General features: G+C 43.4%; 1 protein-coding gene across 3 annotated transcripts in view; it reads right to left on the bottom strand.

Moving 5' to 3' along the window:
• xylb (xylulokinase homolog (H. influenzae)) overlaps positions 1–14,281 on the bottom strand; it is a 74,209-nt gene that overhangs the window by 36,678 nt on the left and 23,250 nt on the right. For 2 of the 3 annotated variants that reach the window (XM_014181342.3, XM_014181343.3), the window contains exons 16-17: positions 5,386–5,444; positions 4,220–4,307 (exon numbers count right to left, since the gene is read on the bottom strand). In XM_014181342.3, coding sequence (XP_014036817.1) covers positions 4,220–4,307; positions 5,386–5,444 — 147 coding nt within the window. Of the gene's footprint in view, positions 1–4,219; positions 4,308–5,385; positions 5,445–13,553; positions 13,837–14,281 lie in introns of those variants that run through there. The other variant, XM_014181344.3, reaches the window with a different exon arrangement.

Here is a 14,281-nt window from a genome sequence, read left to right as displayed (position 1 = left end):
CTGTGAAGAGAAGCTGTATAGTGTTTAAGCTCAGTGTTTCTGAAGGACACTGTGAAGAGAAGCTGTAAAATGTTTAAGCTCAGTGTTTCTGAAGGACACTGTGAAGAGAAGCTGTAAAGTGTTTAAGCTCAGTGTTTCTGAAGGACACTGTGAAGAGAAGCTGTAAAATGTTTAAGCTCAGAGTTTCTGAAGGACACTGTGAAGAGAAGCTGTATAGTGTTTAAGCTCAGTGTTTCTGAAGGACACTGTGAAGAGAAGCTGTAAAGTGTTTAAGCTCAGTGTTTCTAAAGGACGCTGTGTGAAGAGAAGCTGTAAAGTGTTTAAACTCAGTGTTTCTGAAGGACGCTGTGTGAAGAGAAGCTACATAGTGTTTATTTTTTTTAACCTTTATTTATCTAGGCAAGTCAGTTAAGAATAAATTCTTATTTACAATGACAGCCAACCCCGGCCAAACATTAACCCGGACGACGCTGGGCCAATTGTGCGCCGCCCTTTGGGATTCCCAATCACGGCCGGTTGTGATACAGCCTGGAATCGAACCAGGGTCTGTAGTGACGCCTCTAGCACTAAGATGCAGTGCCTTAGACCGCTGCGCTACTCGGGAGCCCAAGCTCAGTTTTTAAGCTCAGTGTTTCTGAAGGATACTGTGTGATGAGAAGGTGTATAGTGTTTAAGTTCAGTGTTTCTGAAGGACACTGTATGAAGAGAAGAAGCTCTATAGTTAGTGTTTAAGTTCAGTGAAGGTGTAAGGAAGAAAGGCTTCGGGTCTAAATTGGTCACGATGTCAGTGGTCGTTTGCGTAAGACATTACGGCACCGCTGACCTTTTCTGCAGGAGTCGAATAGCTTGTCTCTACGATATCTGTTGACTCTGAATGCTCTTGACATTTGACGCCAGGTTATTGGGTGCAGGGATATTGTTTTAACGTATCATGGTCAGAGCTGTGTAGAACAATGCCACAATCACTGTGGCTTTCCAGACTCAATTTATTTTCGCTTCCATCATTGAAACTGACATTTTCAGCTCAGATCTGACAACGCAATCTCCAAATAATGTCACTTATGAAAGTAAAAACATCAAATACGTACGTCAAATATGTTGACGTTTGTAGTTAAGGAAGGAAGGCAAAATGGAAGTATTGCTGTGGTGTATTTTATGGGCCACTATATGCATCATACATATATAGCATTATTCTACATCAGTTTACATGATTCAACATGGATGGCTAAGTGGGTCAATGAAAATTGGGGCGAATGCTTCGTTAAGTCGATATTTATGTTGCAAGTCACATGACATTTCTGCAAGAATTATGAAGGCCTGCTGTGCTTAAGTGCTACTTATCCAAGCCCCAGACCCAGTTCACTCATAGGCTGGTAATCAAAAATCCATGTATTTACTTAGCTGTACCTAGTGAGCCATGGCTGAGAAACTGTGGCACGACATCCAACATTTGACTCAAGCAAAAACACGGCATAGAACAATTCCTTTCCCCGCTCGATTGGCTTAATTTGTGTGTGTGTGTGTGTGTGTGTCTGTGTGTGTGTGTGTGTGTGTGCACGCATGCACTCGCATGTGTTTCTGCCAAAAAAAGACAGAGTGCTTAATTTCAACCGTCCCGAAGACGAGGAGGCAATTGGTCTTGGCAGACTTATTGAATAAAGTCAGGTTCCATCCGGGCTACATTTTAGAGACGTATTTATTGGTTTGTTTCTAAGCCTCGGTCCCTGGCGAGGAATCTAAAATGAGGCCAAGAAGCCCGGCCTGTCAACAACATACAGGAACTGTTTCCCCCGTCACCCTAAAACATGGCAGAAATACTAATATTAATGAGATCACTCAGCATAGAAATTACACTGGAGAAGCACATTACCCCCCCCCCCCCACCTGCTCGACCCAACCCCTCTCCCCCAGATTCAGCCCCCCCACCCCGCTTCCCGCCTCTGGAATATAATAAAGAATGACAAGCGATTCAAACTGAGCACTGCATTTAATGAAAATGGACTTTGGTTGTCGTCGGAGGACCTAGAACAGGGGCTCTGTCTCTGTTCCCCCCCAGACCATGTATTGCGTCGCGCAGGGACTGGTGTTTGTGAAGTGGGGGAGGGGAGGAAGCAGAGACACTTCATTCTTTATTGTTTAATTAACAGTGTAAAGAGATGAGCTCTCGTCAACATCATCTCCGCAGGCATTTTTCTTTATTAGCAACTTATGACAAGATCTAATGATTAGACTGGTGGTGAAGCAAAAGGCCTGATTAATCAAACACATGCCGTACATCTCTCTGGCTTTGTTATACTGTTTTGTCTCTCTGCCTCTAAGCTACTCATAAGTCATATATCTTCCTCCCTCATTCATAATCTTTATATAGATTATCGCTAATGAGGAGATTCAAGCCTTCAGTGTTGAATTGTTTCGTGTTTTGGCCATTGTAACACGAGCTAGATCTTTGAGCAGTGTTGTAATTGCCTCACACTGTGGATTGGTACATTTAAACCACACCTGGGTTCAGATGGTATTCACTTTCTTTCGTACTTTAGCTGCGCTCGATTAAGCTTGCCTGGCATGACCGAACCAATGGAATCGTCTTAAAAATGCAAACCCTGCCCATCCGGCACTCTAGGCAGACAATCAATCAAAGATTCAAAGTATTGGAAAAAAAACATAATAATACAACCCATCCAAGTCTGGTTGAAACATTATTAGGTTTTCATTAAGTATAATTGATGATCTATGTGAATGCATGATTATACATGAACGTTCTGAGAAAAACACACTCGCACAATGGTAGAGAAAACAACCAAGCGGATGCATTCCACTTATGAGTTTTGACTTCCATTAAAAGGTATTCGAGGCGCATAAGCAGTGTTTATGGAAACCGGGAAAACATTGGTGAAAGGTGAGACCGCAAAACAAGTATGCATAATAAAATAATAATTATAGCCTAATTTAAGAGTGCTAATCTCTAAAAAGCCATCGATTCAATACCATTTATTAAATGCTAAGACATTAAATTCCTCTCGCTGACATTTAAATCCTGTGACCAACTGACAAAGGATTACTAAGTGTTGAATGTCCTTTCTCTTTCCTGCTGTACGTCAGATGATTCAGACATGGATTCAAATAGTACTTGTCTTTAATCTACGTTAAGTATTTGATTGAGCCTGCCTGGAGTGCCAGATGGGCGGGGTTTGAACTTTTGGGAATATGCCATTGGGTCCATTTCCTCAAATACACTAGCTGCGCAATCAAGCGCAGCTAGTGTATTTGAAACAACAAATATTATTTGAACCCAGGTCTGCTACTGTACATAGATTCAATTTGAGGGAGGAAATACCATTTCATCTTTATGATAATGGGTCTTTGAGAGCCAATCGATCCCATTGATCAAACTTCCAGATGACAAAATTCATGCCCAAAAATCCCCATGAATCAGACCAATCAATGGATTATTATGACAAAACATGTCAGCTGCACAAACAGAATATCAATCCAAATATTCAATTAAATGCACACATTTGTCTTACTGTTTGAATGCAGCTTCTATGATATAGCTCTGCCTAGTGTTTGAAATGCCAAAAATCTTTATTTTACACTTAGAAGTAAAGACTTCTTCAGATTATTTGATGCTGCAAAAAAATCTGCTCTTAGAATTATCAACTGCTTGATCTTTTCTGTCTGCCGGTTCCATGCTGGCTTAAGCCTTTGAAGTGTCAAAGTTCAAGAGAATTCACTGAGGATTTTTTTTCAATTTGTCTTAATTTAGTACACTTCCAGATGAACATGTGAGTGAATTACTGGACATCCTTTTAATGGCGAAACCAGCATAAACATATCCAACATGGGTGTCCTCTAAACTCCATCAGATGGAGGAATCGGCTGTACACAAAAGAATGCTAATACACCACAGGAACAAAGTAGGCAGGAAATTATATTGAATAACAGTATGAGTCACTCTGTAAATGTATCTCCACAAGGGTTCCTATACCAGGGTTCTTCAACTCCGGTCCTGGAGAGCTACTGCAAGCGCAGTCTTTTGTTCTAGCCCTGCAGTAACACCAGCTGAATCCGCTATTATGGTTCAGACCCAAGACCAAGATTAGTTGATGATTTAAAGCAGGGGTATTGGTGCTGGGCTGGAACAAAAATCTGCACACCCAGTATTGCAGCTCTCCGGGGCCAGCGTTGGAGAAACTCTGTTGTATACGTCAGTCTTACTCACCCTGCAGGGCCCTGTAGCCACAGCCTAGACAGGCAGAGTTGGCCACGTCAATGGTGTACACGGGAGCGTCGAACACGTCAGATAGCACCTGAGTATGGAGAGAAGAGGAATGGGACCGCATGTTATTGGAAATGTTACTGTCTGCAAATGTTACATTGTATGAGTCACTGTCCGTAATATAGAAAGCAATGTCTAATGACACATACCTGAACTGAATTCTATGAAGTCTATACTGTGGATTGTATCTGTATTTACACAGGTTAGTGGTGGCTTAAATAAGATCTCTAAACACTGCAGAGAGGATAAAACGCTAACATTTTCATCCATTTCACTCGAACAAGAAACGAAACAAAGGAACAAAAGAGCATACAGTTTCCTCATGGTTATCGTTTCCTGTTTTGAGGCCGATTGATTCCATTTCCACTCACTTAGAGTGTAAAACATACACAATTTTGCAGCGCTCTAATTTCATTACCTTGCCACTCATCAGGGAATAACCTTGTTAAGGCGTGAAGCGATACAACATTATGTTTTGTAATAAAAAAAAATAATTAGACGGCAAACAAAACATCTGTAGCGTCAAAATATTTCTAACATGTAACAACATCATCACAGAGAGAATATGAATACATAACAAATGTCTGTTCCGCAGGGGCTTGGCATGGCAACGCATTCTAATGGCTCCATTTCCAATACTGCATCATGTCAATATCATTGAAACTGAGCGTGCCGCCCACAACACCCACACAAAAATAGTGAAGGGACTGCAGCCAAGTGTCTTGCTTAAGGGGGAGCACATTGTAAATGCATGGGGTGTGCTGGGCTGAGCACAACAAAGGGGCCATGAGAGCACACACAGGGCCTAATGTATGGAGAGAGGTCAGCCGGGGTCGGCGTACATTTATAGCGAATCACAAGGCCTCAAACACAGCTGTGTGGCCCTGCAGGAGACATGGCAGTCAGATGGTATTAGCTTCACGCCGCGACCTGAGGACAGCACACATACTGTAATCAACTACTGTGTGTGTGTGTGTTCACGCGTTTTGATCCAAACCACACAGTAGCGCCTTTGAAAAACAGGGGTTATAAATAAACCATTTGTAGGGGATAGAAAAAGCCAAAAAGAGAGTTTATAAAAACATGAGATGGTTATCAACAACACCAACCTGCAGAATGTCCTTGTTAGAAGAAGCCCCTCCGGTGGCCAGCACTCGGGTTCCTGGAACTGAAGAGAGAATTCTGACATCAGTGACACCGCTGATGATACATTAATGACAGAAGTTTTGCTACTGCAGCAGTGAGTAATCATTGATGGTTGACTGCATGTTGAGTTTAGAGTCATTGAGAGAGGGAATGCGAGAGAAAGAGAGTTTATTGAACATAAGCACTTGAAATACTACTGTCATGCATTTTGGTACTTTCTTATGCGACTTGAAATTGGCCTCTCAAAAGAGCTCTTCACAAGTGTCAAGAGAGAACTGAGAATACTGAAAAATATTAAACAATGTCTGCAACTGATATGCTCCCAACAGTGATTTATTTGTGAGATCAGAACATGGACAACATGGAGAGTATAATGGGCCAATGGACCCTTCGCTTAGCCCCGTCCCAGAATTTTGGCCAACCAATCGTAGAGCTCCAATGGATAGCAACTGTTGTCAAGTCCGACACCTCAGACAAGCTGAAGCTCATGTTTGAAACACATGAAAGCAGTGGGAAAAACTGACCGTTTTCTTAATTATAATGATTTATTTTTTAATGGCTAAATAATTGAACAGTGCATCAGGAGTACTTGCTACTGTGATTCCTAAAATGCAGAGCCTGTTGGGAGTATTTTTCGAATCTGAAATTATACATTTGTTACATAGTTTGCTAGCTCAGCCATTATCATTGACCACCAAACGTTGGTAAAGCTAGCTAGCTAGTTAGCCACTTAATATACGTTATCTAGCTAAGTTAGCCATGATATTAATACAACTCCCATCTGCTGTCGTCATCAGAAAAGGATTTGAGAGCACTAGTTTACTCCAAAAGTGGTTGTAGCTAGCTTTGACTACATGCTGACACTGACTAACACACTACAAACATAATTTTAGCAGGTTCCGTGAAGCAATTCCAATGACAGTCCACCACAACATATCCGAGAGTTTCCTGATTAGCTAGGGGTAGTCTGTGTTTGTGATACTTTTGAGGAGATGGGAAACTACGTTGCCCCTATATCATCAATGGGCTGCGCGGTGCATTCTGGGTACACTCCGACAAGGCGATATCTCCAAGGAGTTAATTGGGCGCTAGCACAAAAACACAACATGAGAACGAATTACGTGAACAAGAAGCTCAACCTTACATTAAGTAAAATAGCAGGTTTACTTACTGCTGCGTAAGTACTCCTAGCCTGCTACAAAAAATGTACTTCAGTATTGCACCGTGAAAAGAGTAATTCCCTTGACTCATAACCTGAATTTTAGAAAGTATTGCGTGACGATTAGCTTAGCAACCGTGCGACGCAGCATGACAACGTGATTTGTGGAAACTCTGCTGGGCAGAGCATTATACGTTTCTCCATACATTTCCCGCTGCGATTCTTATCTCCTGCGTTTCTAATATCTTTGCAGGAAGGTTCCATAGACGGGTTGGTTGTTTAGCGGCAAAACAGAAGGGGTTGGCTTAGATTGTTGACAACATGTAAAGTATATTTAGTCTCGAAATGTTTATTGAAAACATAACTCTGCACAATGAGCAATTGTTGTCTCTCAAATACATTGTTATGTTGCTGGTATCAAGCACTGGCTGAAACGAGCCACCTAAGATTCCCCACATGGCAGCTTTTTGTCATTGTTGTTAGTTATCTGACCGTTCAGAATCATAACATCACACGGCTTTCAGCCCCAACGATTGTCAGCCAACCCATCGATGGGATCTGTATAGTAGACCCAGAGCCTCAAATAGACATTTCATCAATTGTTCCAGTCTATTGTTCCATAGTCTACAGTATTTCACTCGTGCATTGTGATCTTCTAATCTATACTAGATGAAAGAGAGAGTGCTAATTCAATACCAGTTCCAGCAAGATTCATCACAACAGGGTAGAAGGGTAGGTTCATTGCAATTGGAGTGACAGTCTACAGACCTCCAGAAACTGAGTAACAGATCCTTACTGGAGCATACTCCTCTGTCCAGCAACATATAAAGACTTACTGGAGCATACTCCTCTGTCCAGCAACATATAAAGACTTACTGGAGCATACTCCACTGTCCAACAACATATAAAGACTTACTGGAGCATACTCCTCTGTCCAGCAACATATAAAGACTTACTGGAGCATACTCCACTGTCCAACAACATATAAAGGCTTTATAGAGCATTCATAAAATCTTCATAAGCACTGTAGATTATACTACACAAAGGGTGTTATGAAATATGTTCCTTGGTCAAATGTGGCACAAGTGTTTGCAACCCTTTGTATAGCATGACATTTACTTATGCATCATTTCTAAAACATCTATAGAGGCCTTAGAAAGGCTTCATTAGCTCGTATGTTCTGTTTATGGTGGGACCATTTATACAGTAGCCTGTACTGCATGCCATCTTTCCCATCGTGGGTGTCGAAACTCATGCAAATACGCAATACATGACTACAATATATATATATATATATATATCCATAAGGCTCCACATGAAACGTGTTAACAGCGTGAAATTGAAATTTGTTCAGCAATCTTTGTTTCAGGTGGTTTTACTGGAGCATTATTATAATATATACTGTGGTGAGACGGAATTGGCTCTCCCGTGTACACTATTAAAAACAGTCACGCCGGCCGATGTTAGCCTTGGGGTGTCAATCTGAATGAAATGGATCCCCAGTATGCCTTCCCCAATTGATTTGTTGCTTTGTTTTGCTTCCCTCAATGACGAGACGTACTGAAGGTCGGATCTGTAGAAAATAAAGAAACTCAAAGTATGGAGAGAGGGGGAGAAGGAAAATAGGCTAAGCGCCAAAAAGCGTCTAAAATGACAGTAGCAGCAGGGGTTTTGATGTAGTGATTTTCCCCCACTACATAAGAGAGAAAGCCTGGTTAAACCATACGGAATCCTGGGCAAAATCTGTTTTGATGTCAGGCTATAACGAAGATACATTTGCGTTTTTCTTCATGCGCATTTCTAATCTATGACAAGGGGTTGCTAGAAGCACCGTAACACTATGAGGAAAAGTGTAGTCTAAAATTTATAATGACATTTTCTACAATCATTCCTCACCAATGTCTTGGAACACCTGGGGCGTCATTGGGTAGAACATGTTGAATAGTGCATCTCTCAGTCAGGTAAAGTACAGCATAAACCAGAAAACACCCATGTCCTGTCAGTGAGGTATTGGCACATCCATTTCCTTACCATGTTACACTCTGCATCACTGCACCGGTCTTCTCACAGATCAATACACTGTTGCATAAACACAGACACACACAAACAGTCTCTCTCTCCCTCTCTCTCACACACACACACACACACACACACACACGACCTTGGCCCTTGTCATAGAGTGGGCGTTACTAAGTCTGGCATTTGCAGGGCACTGGGTTCCCCCACCTATATGCCTACTGCTCTCCTGCCTGTACGGTGACTGTATGTAAATAACACCCGCTCCACTCCTCTGCTCGCCACATAGGGATCTGATTAAGATCTACCTGTATAGATCTGCATTCATCAAATATTCATGAAGGCCGCTTGCATTCCTTGTGCATGGACACTATATATACAAACGTATGTGGACACCCCTTCAAATGAATGGATTTGGCTACTTCAGCCACACCCATTGCTGAAAGGTGTATAAACTCAAGCACACAGCCATGCAATCTCCATAGACAAATATTGGCAGTAGAATGGCCTTATTGACGAGCTCAGTGACTTTCAACTTGGCACCGTCATAGGATGCCACCTTTCCAACAAGTCAGTTGGTCAAATTTCTGCCCTGCTAGAGCTGCCCCGGTCAACTGTAAGTGCTGTTATTGTGAAGTGGAAATGTCTAGGAGCAACAACGGCTCAGCTGCGAAGTGGTAGGCCACACAAGCTCACAGAACGGGACCACCAGGTGCTGAAGCGCATAGCGCGTAAAGATCGTCTGTCCTCGGTTCCAACACTCACTACCGAGTTCCAAACTGACTCTGTAAGCAACTTCAGCACAAGAACTGTTCGCCGGGAGCTTCATGAAATGGGTTTTGATGGCCAAGCAGCCGCACGCAAGCCTAAGATCACCATGCACAATGCCAAGCGTCGGCTGGCGTGGTGTAAAGCTTGCCACCATTGGACTATGGAGCAGTGTAAACGCGTGATGAATTACGCTTCACTATCTGGCAGTCTGATGGACGAATCTGGGTTTGGCGGATGCCAGGAGAACGCTACCTGCCCGAATGCATAGTGCCAACTGTCAGGTTTGATGGAGGAGGAATAATGGTCTGGGGCTGTTTTTCATGGATCGGGCTAGGTCCCTTAGCTCCAGTGAAGTGAAATCTTAACGCTACAGCATACAATGGCATTCTAAATGATTCTGTGCTTCCAACTTTGTGGCAACAGTTTGAGGAAGGCCCTTTCCTGTTCCAGCATGACAATGCCCCCATGCACAAATCGAGTTCCAGAAATGGTTTGTCGAGATCGGTGTGGAAGATCTTGACTGGCCTGCACAGAGCCCTGACCTCAACCCCATCGAACACCTTTGGGATGAATTGGAATGCCCGACTGCGAGCCAGGCCTAATTGCCAAACATCAGTGCCCGACCTCACTAATGTTCTTATGGCTGAATGGAAAGAAGTCCACGCAGCAATGTTCCAACATCTAGTGGAAAGCCTTCTCAGAAGAGTGGAGGCTGTTATAGCAGCAAAGGGGGGAGCAACTCCATATTAATGCCCATGATTTTGGAATGAGATGTTCAACTAGCAGGTTTTTAAATTGTTTTATTCAACCTTTATATAACTAGGCAAGTCAGTTAAGAACATTCTTATTTACAATGACAGCCTACCAAAAGGCAAAAGGCCTCCTGCGGGGATGGGAATAAAAATAATTATAGGACAACACACACCATGACAAGAGAGACAACACTACATAAAGAGAGACCTAAGACAACAACACAGCATGGTAGCAGCACAAAACATGGTACAAACATTATTGGGCACAGACAATGGCACAAAGAGCAATAAAGTAGAGACAACAATACATCACGCAAAGTAGCCACTACTGTCAGTAAGAGTGTCCATGATTGAGTCTTTGAATGAATTGATTGAGATAAAACCGTCCCGTTTGAGTGTTTGTTGCAGCTCGTTCCAGTCGTTAGCTGCAGCTTGTGTGCTTTCGGGACCTTTAACAGAATGTGACTGGCAGAACGGGTGTTGTATGTGGAGGATGAGGGCTGCAGTAGATATCTCAGGTAGGGGGGAGTGAGGCCTAAGAGGGTTTTATAAATAAGCATCAACCAGTGGGTCTTGCGACGGGTATACAGAGATGACCAGTTTACAGAGGAGTATAGAGTGCAGTGATGTTTCCCATAAGGAGCATTGGTGACAAATCTGATGGCTGAATGGTAAAGAACATCTACCCGCTTGAGAGCACCCTTGCCTGCCGATCTATAAATTATGTCTCCGTAATCTAGCATGGGTAGGATGGTCATCTGAATCAGGGTTAGTTTGGCAGCTGGGGTGAAAGAGGAGTGATTACGATAGAAGAAACCAAGTCTAGATTTAACTTTAGCCTGCAGCTTTGATATGTGCTGAGAGGAGGACAGTGTGCCGTCTAGCCATACTCCCAAGTACTTGTATGAGGTGAATACCTCAAGCTCTAAACCCTCAGATGTAGTAATCACACCTGTGGGGAGAGGGGCATTCTTCTTACCAAACCACATGACCTTTGTTTTGGAGGTGTTCAGAACAGTGTTTTGAGCAGTATATATATATATATATATATATATATATACTGCTAAAAAAAATAAAGGGAACACTTAAACAACACAATGTAACTCCAAGTCAATCACACTTCTGTGAAATCAAACTGTCCACTTAGGAAGCAACACTGATTGACAATACATTTCACATGCTGTTGTGCAAATGGAATAGACAACAGGTGGAAATTATAGGCAATAAGCAAGACACCCCCAATAAAGGAGTGGTTCAGCAGGTGGTGACCACAGACCACTTCTCAGTTCCTATGCTTTCTGGCTGATGTTTTGGTCACTTTTGAATGCTGGCGGTGCTTTCACTCTAGTGGTAGCATGAGACGGAGTCTACAACCCACACAAGTGGCTCAGGTAGTGCAGCTAATCCAGGATGGCACATCAATGCGAGCTGTAGCAAGAAGGTTTGCTGTGTCTGTTAGCGTAGTGTCCAGAGCATGGAGGCGCTACCAAAAGACAGGCCAGTACATCAGGAGACGTGGAGGAGGCCGTAGGAGGGCAACAACCCAGCAGCAGGACCGCTACCTCCGCCTTTGTGCAAGGAGGAGCAGGAGGAGCACTGCCAGAGCCCTGCAAAATGACCTCCAGCAGGCCACAAATGTGCATGTGTCTGCTCAAACGGTCAGAAACAGACTCCATGAGGGTGGTATGAGGGCCCGACGTCCACAGGTGGGGGTTGTGTTTACAGCCCAACACCGTGCAGGACGTTTGGCATTTGCCAGAGAACACCAAGATTGGCAAATTCACCACTGGCGCCCTGTGCTCTTCACAGATGAAAGCAGGTTCACACTGAGCACGTGACAGACGTGACAGAGTCTGGAGACGCCGTGGAGAACGTTCTGCTGCCTGCAACATCCTCCAGCATGACCGGTTTGGCGGTGGGTCAGTCATGGTGTGGGGTGGCATTTCTTTGGGGGGCCGCACAGCCCTCCATGTGCTCGCCAGAGGTAGCCTGACTGCCATTAGGTACCGAGATGAGATCCTCAGACCCCTTGTGAGACCATATGCTGGTGCGGTTGGCCCTGGGTTCCTCCTAACGCAAGACAATGCTAGACCTCATGTGGCTGGAGTGTGTCAGCAGTTCCAGCAAGAGGAAGGCATTGATGCTATGGACTGGCCCGCCCGTTCCCCAGACCTAAATCCAATTGAGCACATCTGGGATATCATGTCTCGCTCCATCCACCAACGCCACGTTGCACCACAGACTGTCCAGGAGTTGGCGGATGCTTTAGTCCAGGTCTGGGAGGAGATCCCTCAGGAGACCATCCGCCACCTCATCAGGAGCATGCCCAGGCGTTGTAGGGAGGTCATACAGGCACGTGGAGGCCACACACACTACTGAGCCTCATTTTGACTTGTTTTAAGGACATTACATCAAAGTTGGATCAGCCTGTAGTGTGGTTTTCCACTTTCATTTTGAGTGTGACTCCAAATCCAGACCTCCATGGGTTGATAAATTGGATTTCCATTGATTATTTTTGTGTGATTTTGTTGTCAGCACATTCAACTATGTAAAGAAAAAAGTATTTAATAAGATTATTTCTTTCATTCAGATCTAGGATGTGTTGTTTAAGTGTTCCCTTTATTTTTTTGAGCAGTGTATATATATATATGACATAAAGGCACATACGTCCTCAATTGCATACGTATGCGCGCGTGTGCCCACGCACTGACGCGCACACACACACACACACACACTAACGCATGCACTCAAAGACTAAAGACCCAACCCAGAGTAAAACGTTCTGTGGGGAAAAAAACAGCATATATAATTTCCAAATAGAGGTGCTAGATCGAACAATCACTTGAGTTACATGAGAATGGTACATTTGTCAGTAAGTACAGTGCAGAGCTGTAACACTACAACAGTAGCCTACATGGCGTTACAGATGATGACAGAATCCGTGTTTGTCTTGAAAGAAAGGCTCCGGTGTATAAAAATAATAGCCACTATTCTTCATAAAATGAAGCTATGCTGTCAAAGCACTACACATCGTAACTTGTATAGCTATTCCTGATGGAGGACATCATCTTAAAGGAATGTGCCACAACAAAACATGAAGGCCATAATTGAATACCTTAAAAACACATCGTTCCTTCCTCCTTTCCTTGAAGTTATCACTGACTTACTGTAACACAAACAGATAGGTGTAAACAACAGTGCTCGGCTATGAAAAGCCAACTGACATTTACTCCTGATGTACTGACCTGCTGCACCATCTACAACCACTGTGATTATTATTTGACCCTGCTGGTCATCTATGAATGTTTGAACATCTTGAAGAACGATCTGGCCTTAACTGGTCATGTACTCTTATAATCTCCACCCGGCACAGCCAGAAGAGGACTGGCCACCCCTCAGAGCATGGTTCCACTCTAGGTTTCTTCCTAGGTTTGTGCCTTTCTAGGGAGTTTTTCCTAGCCACCGTGCTTCTACATCTGCATTGCTTGCTGTTTGGGGTTTAAGGCTGGTTCTGTATAAGCACTTTGTGACATCTGCTGATGTAAAATTTCATTGATTGATTGATTGAGTTTTATCACGTAGCTTTCACCAATCCAGCAATGCTAGATCAGGGATTTCTTCAGAAGGAAGGATGCATGTTGATAGTATCCATCCACTCTATCGATGTTTCCTCAGTGGCTTGTCCTCTTAAGTAGCCAATGCCTTCCTCCCCCTGGCTGGAACGTATCAAAGACAAGAAGCAGGGGGAGAAGAAAAGAGGGGGATACATGGTAGGAACAGGATGGCTGGATCGAAGGAGGAAGTAAATAATTCAAGGAGAACACCAGGTCTGGCTGGATAATCAATGTTCCTTAGTGGTCAGGGGGATTCATTTATAAAGGCCCTTAAAGAGGCTGTATGAAGAAGATATGCCCTTGGCATAATTGATTAGATTTGATTGACATCATCATCACCATTCATATCTAATATTATCATTACCACAATTATTATCATTACCACTGTCATCAAAAGCAGCAGCACCACCGCCACCATTATCATCGCTGCCACCATTATCATCACTGCCACCATTATCCTCACTGCCACCATTATCATCACTAACACCACTACCATTATAATCACTACCCCTGTCATCATCTTCACAATCATTTGCTTTATTTGAGG

This window comes from Salmo salar, chromosome 29, assembly GCF_965601325.2.
Source record: "Salmo salar chromosome 29, fSalSal1, whole genome shotgun sequence".
NCBI lineage: Eukaryota > Metazoa > Chordata > Actinopteri > Salmoniformes > Salmonidae > Salmo > Salmo salar.
This window is presented reverse-complemented; position numbering and strand designations above follow the sequence as displayed.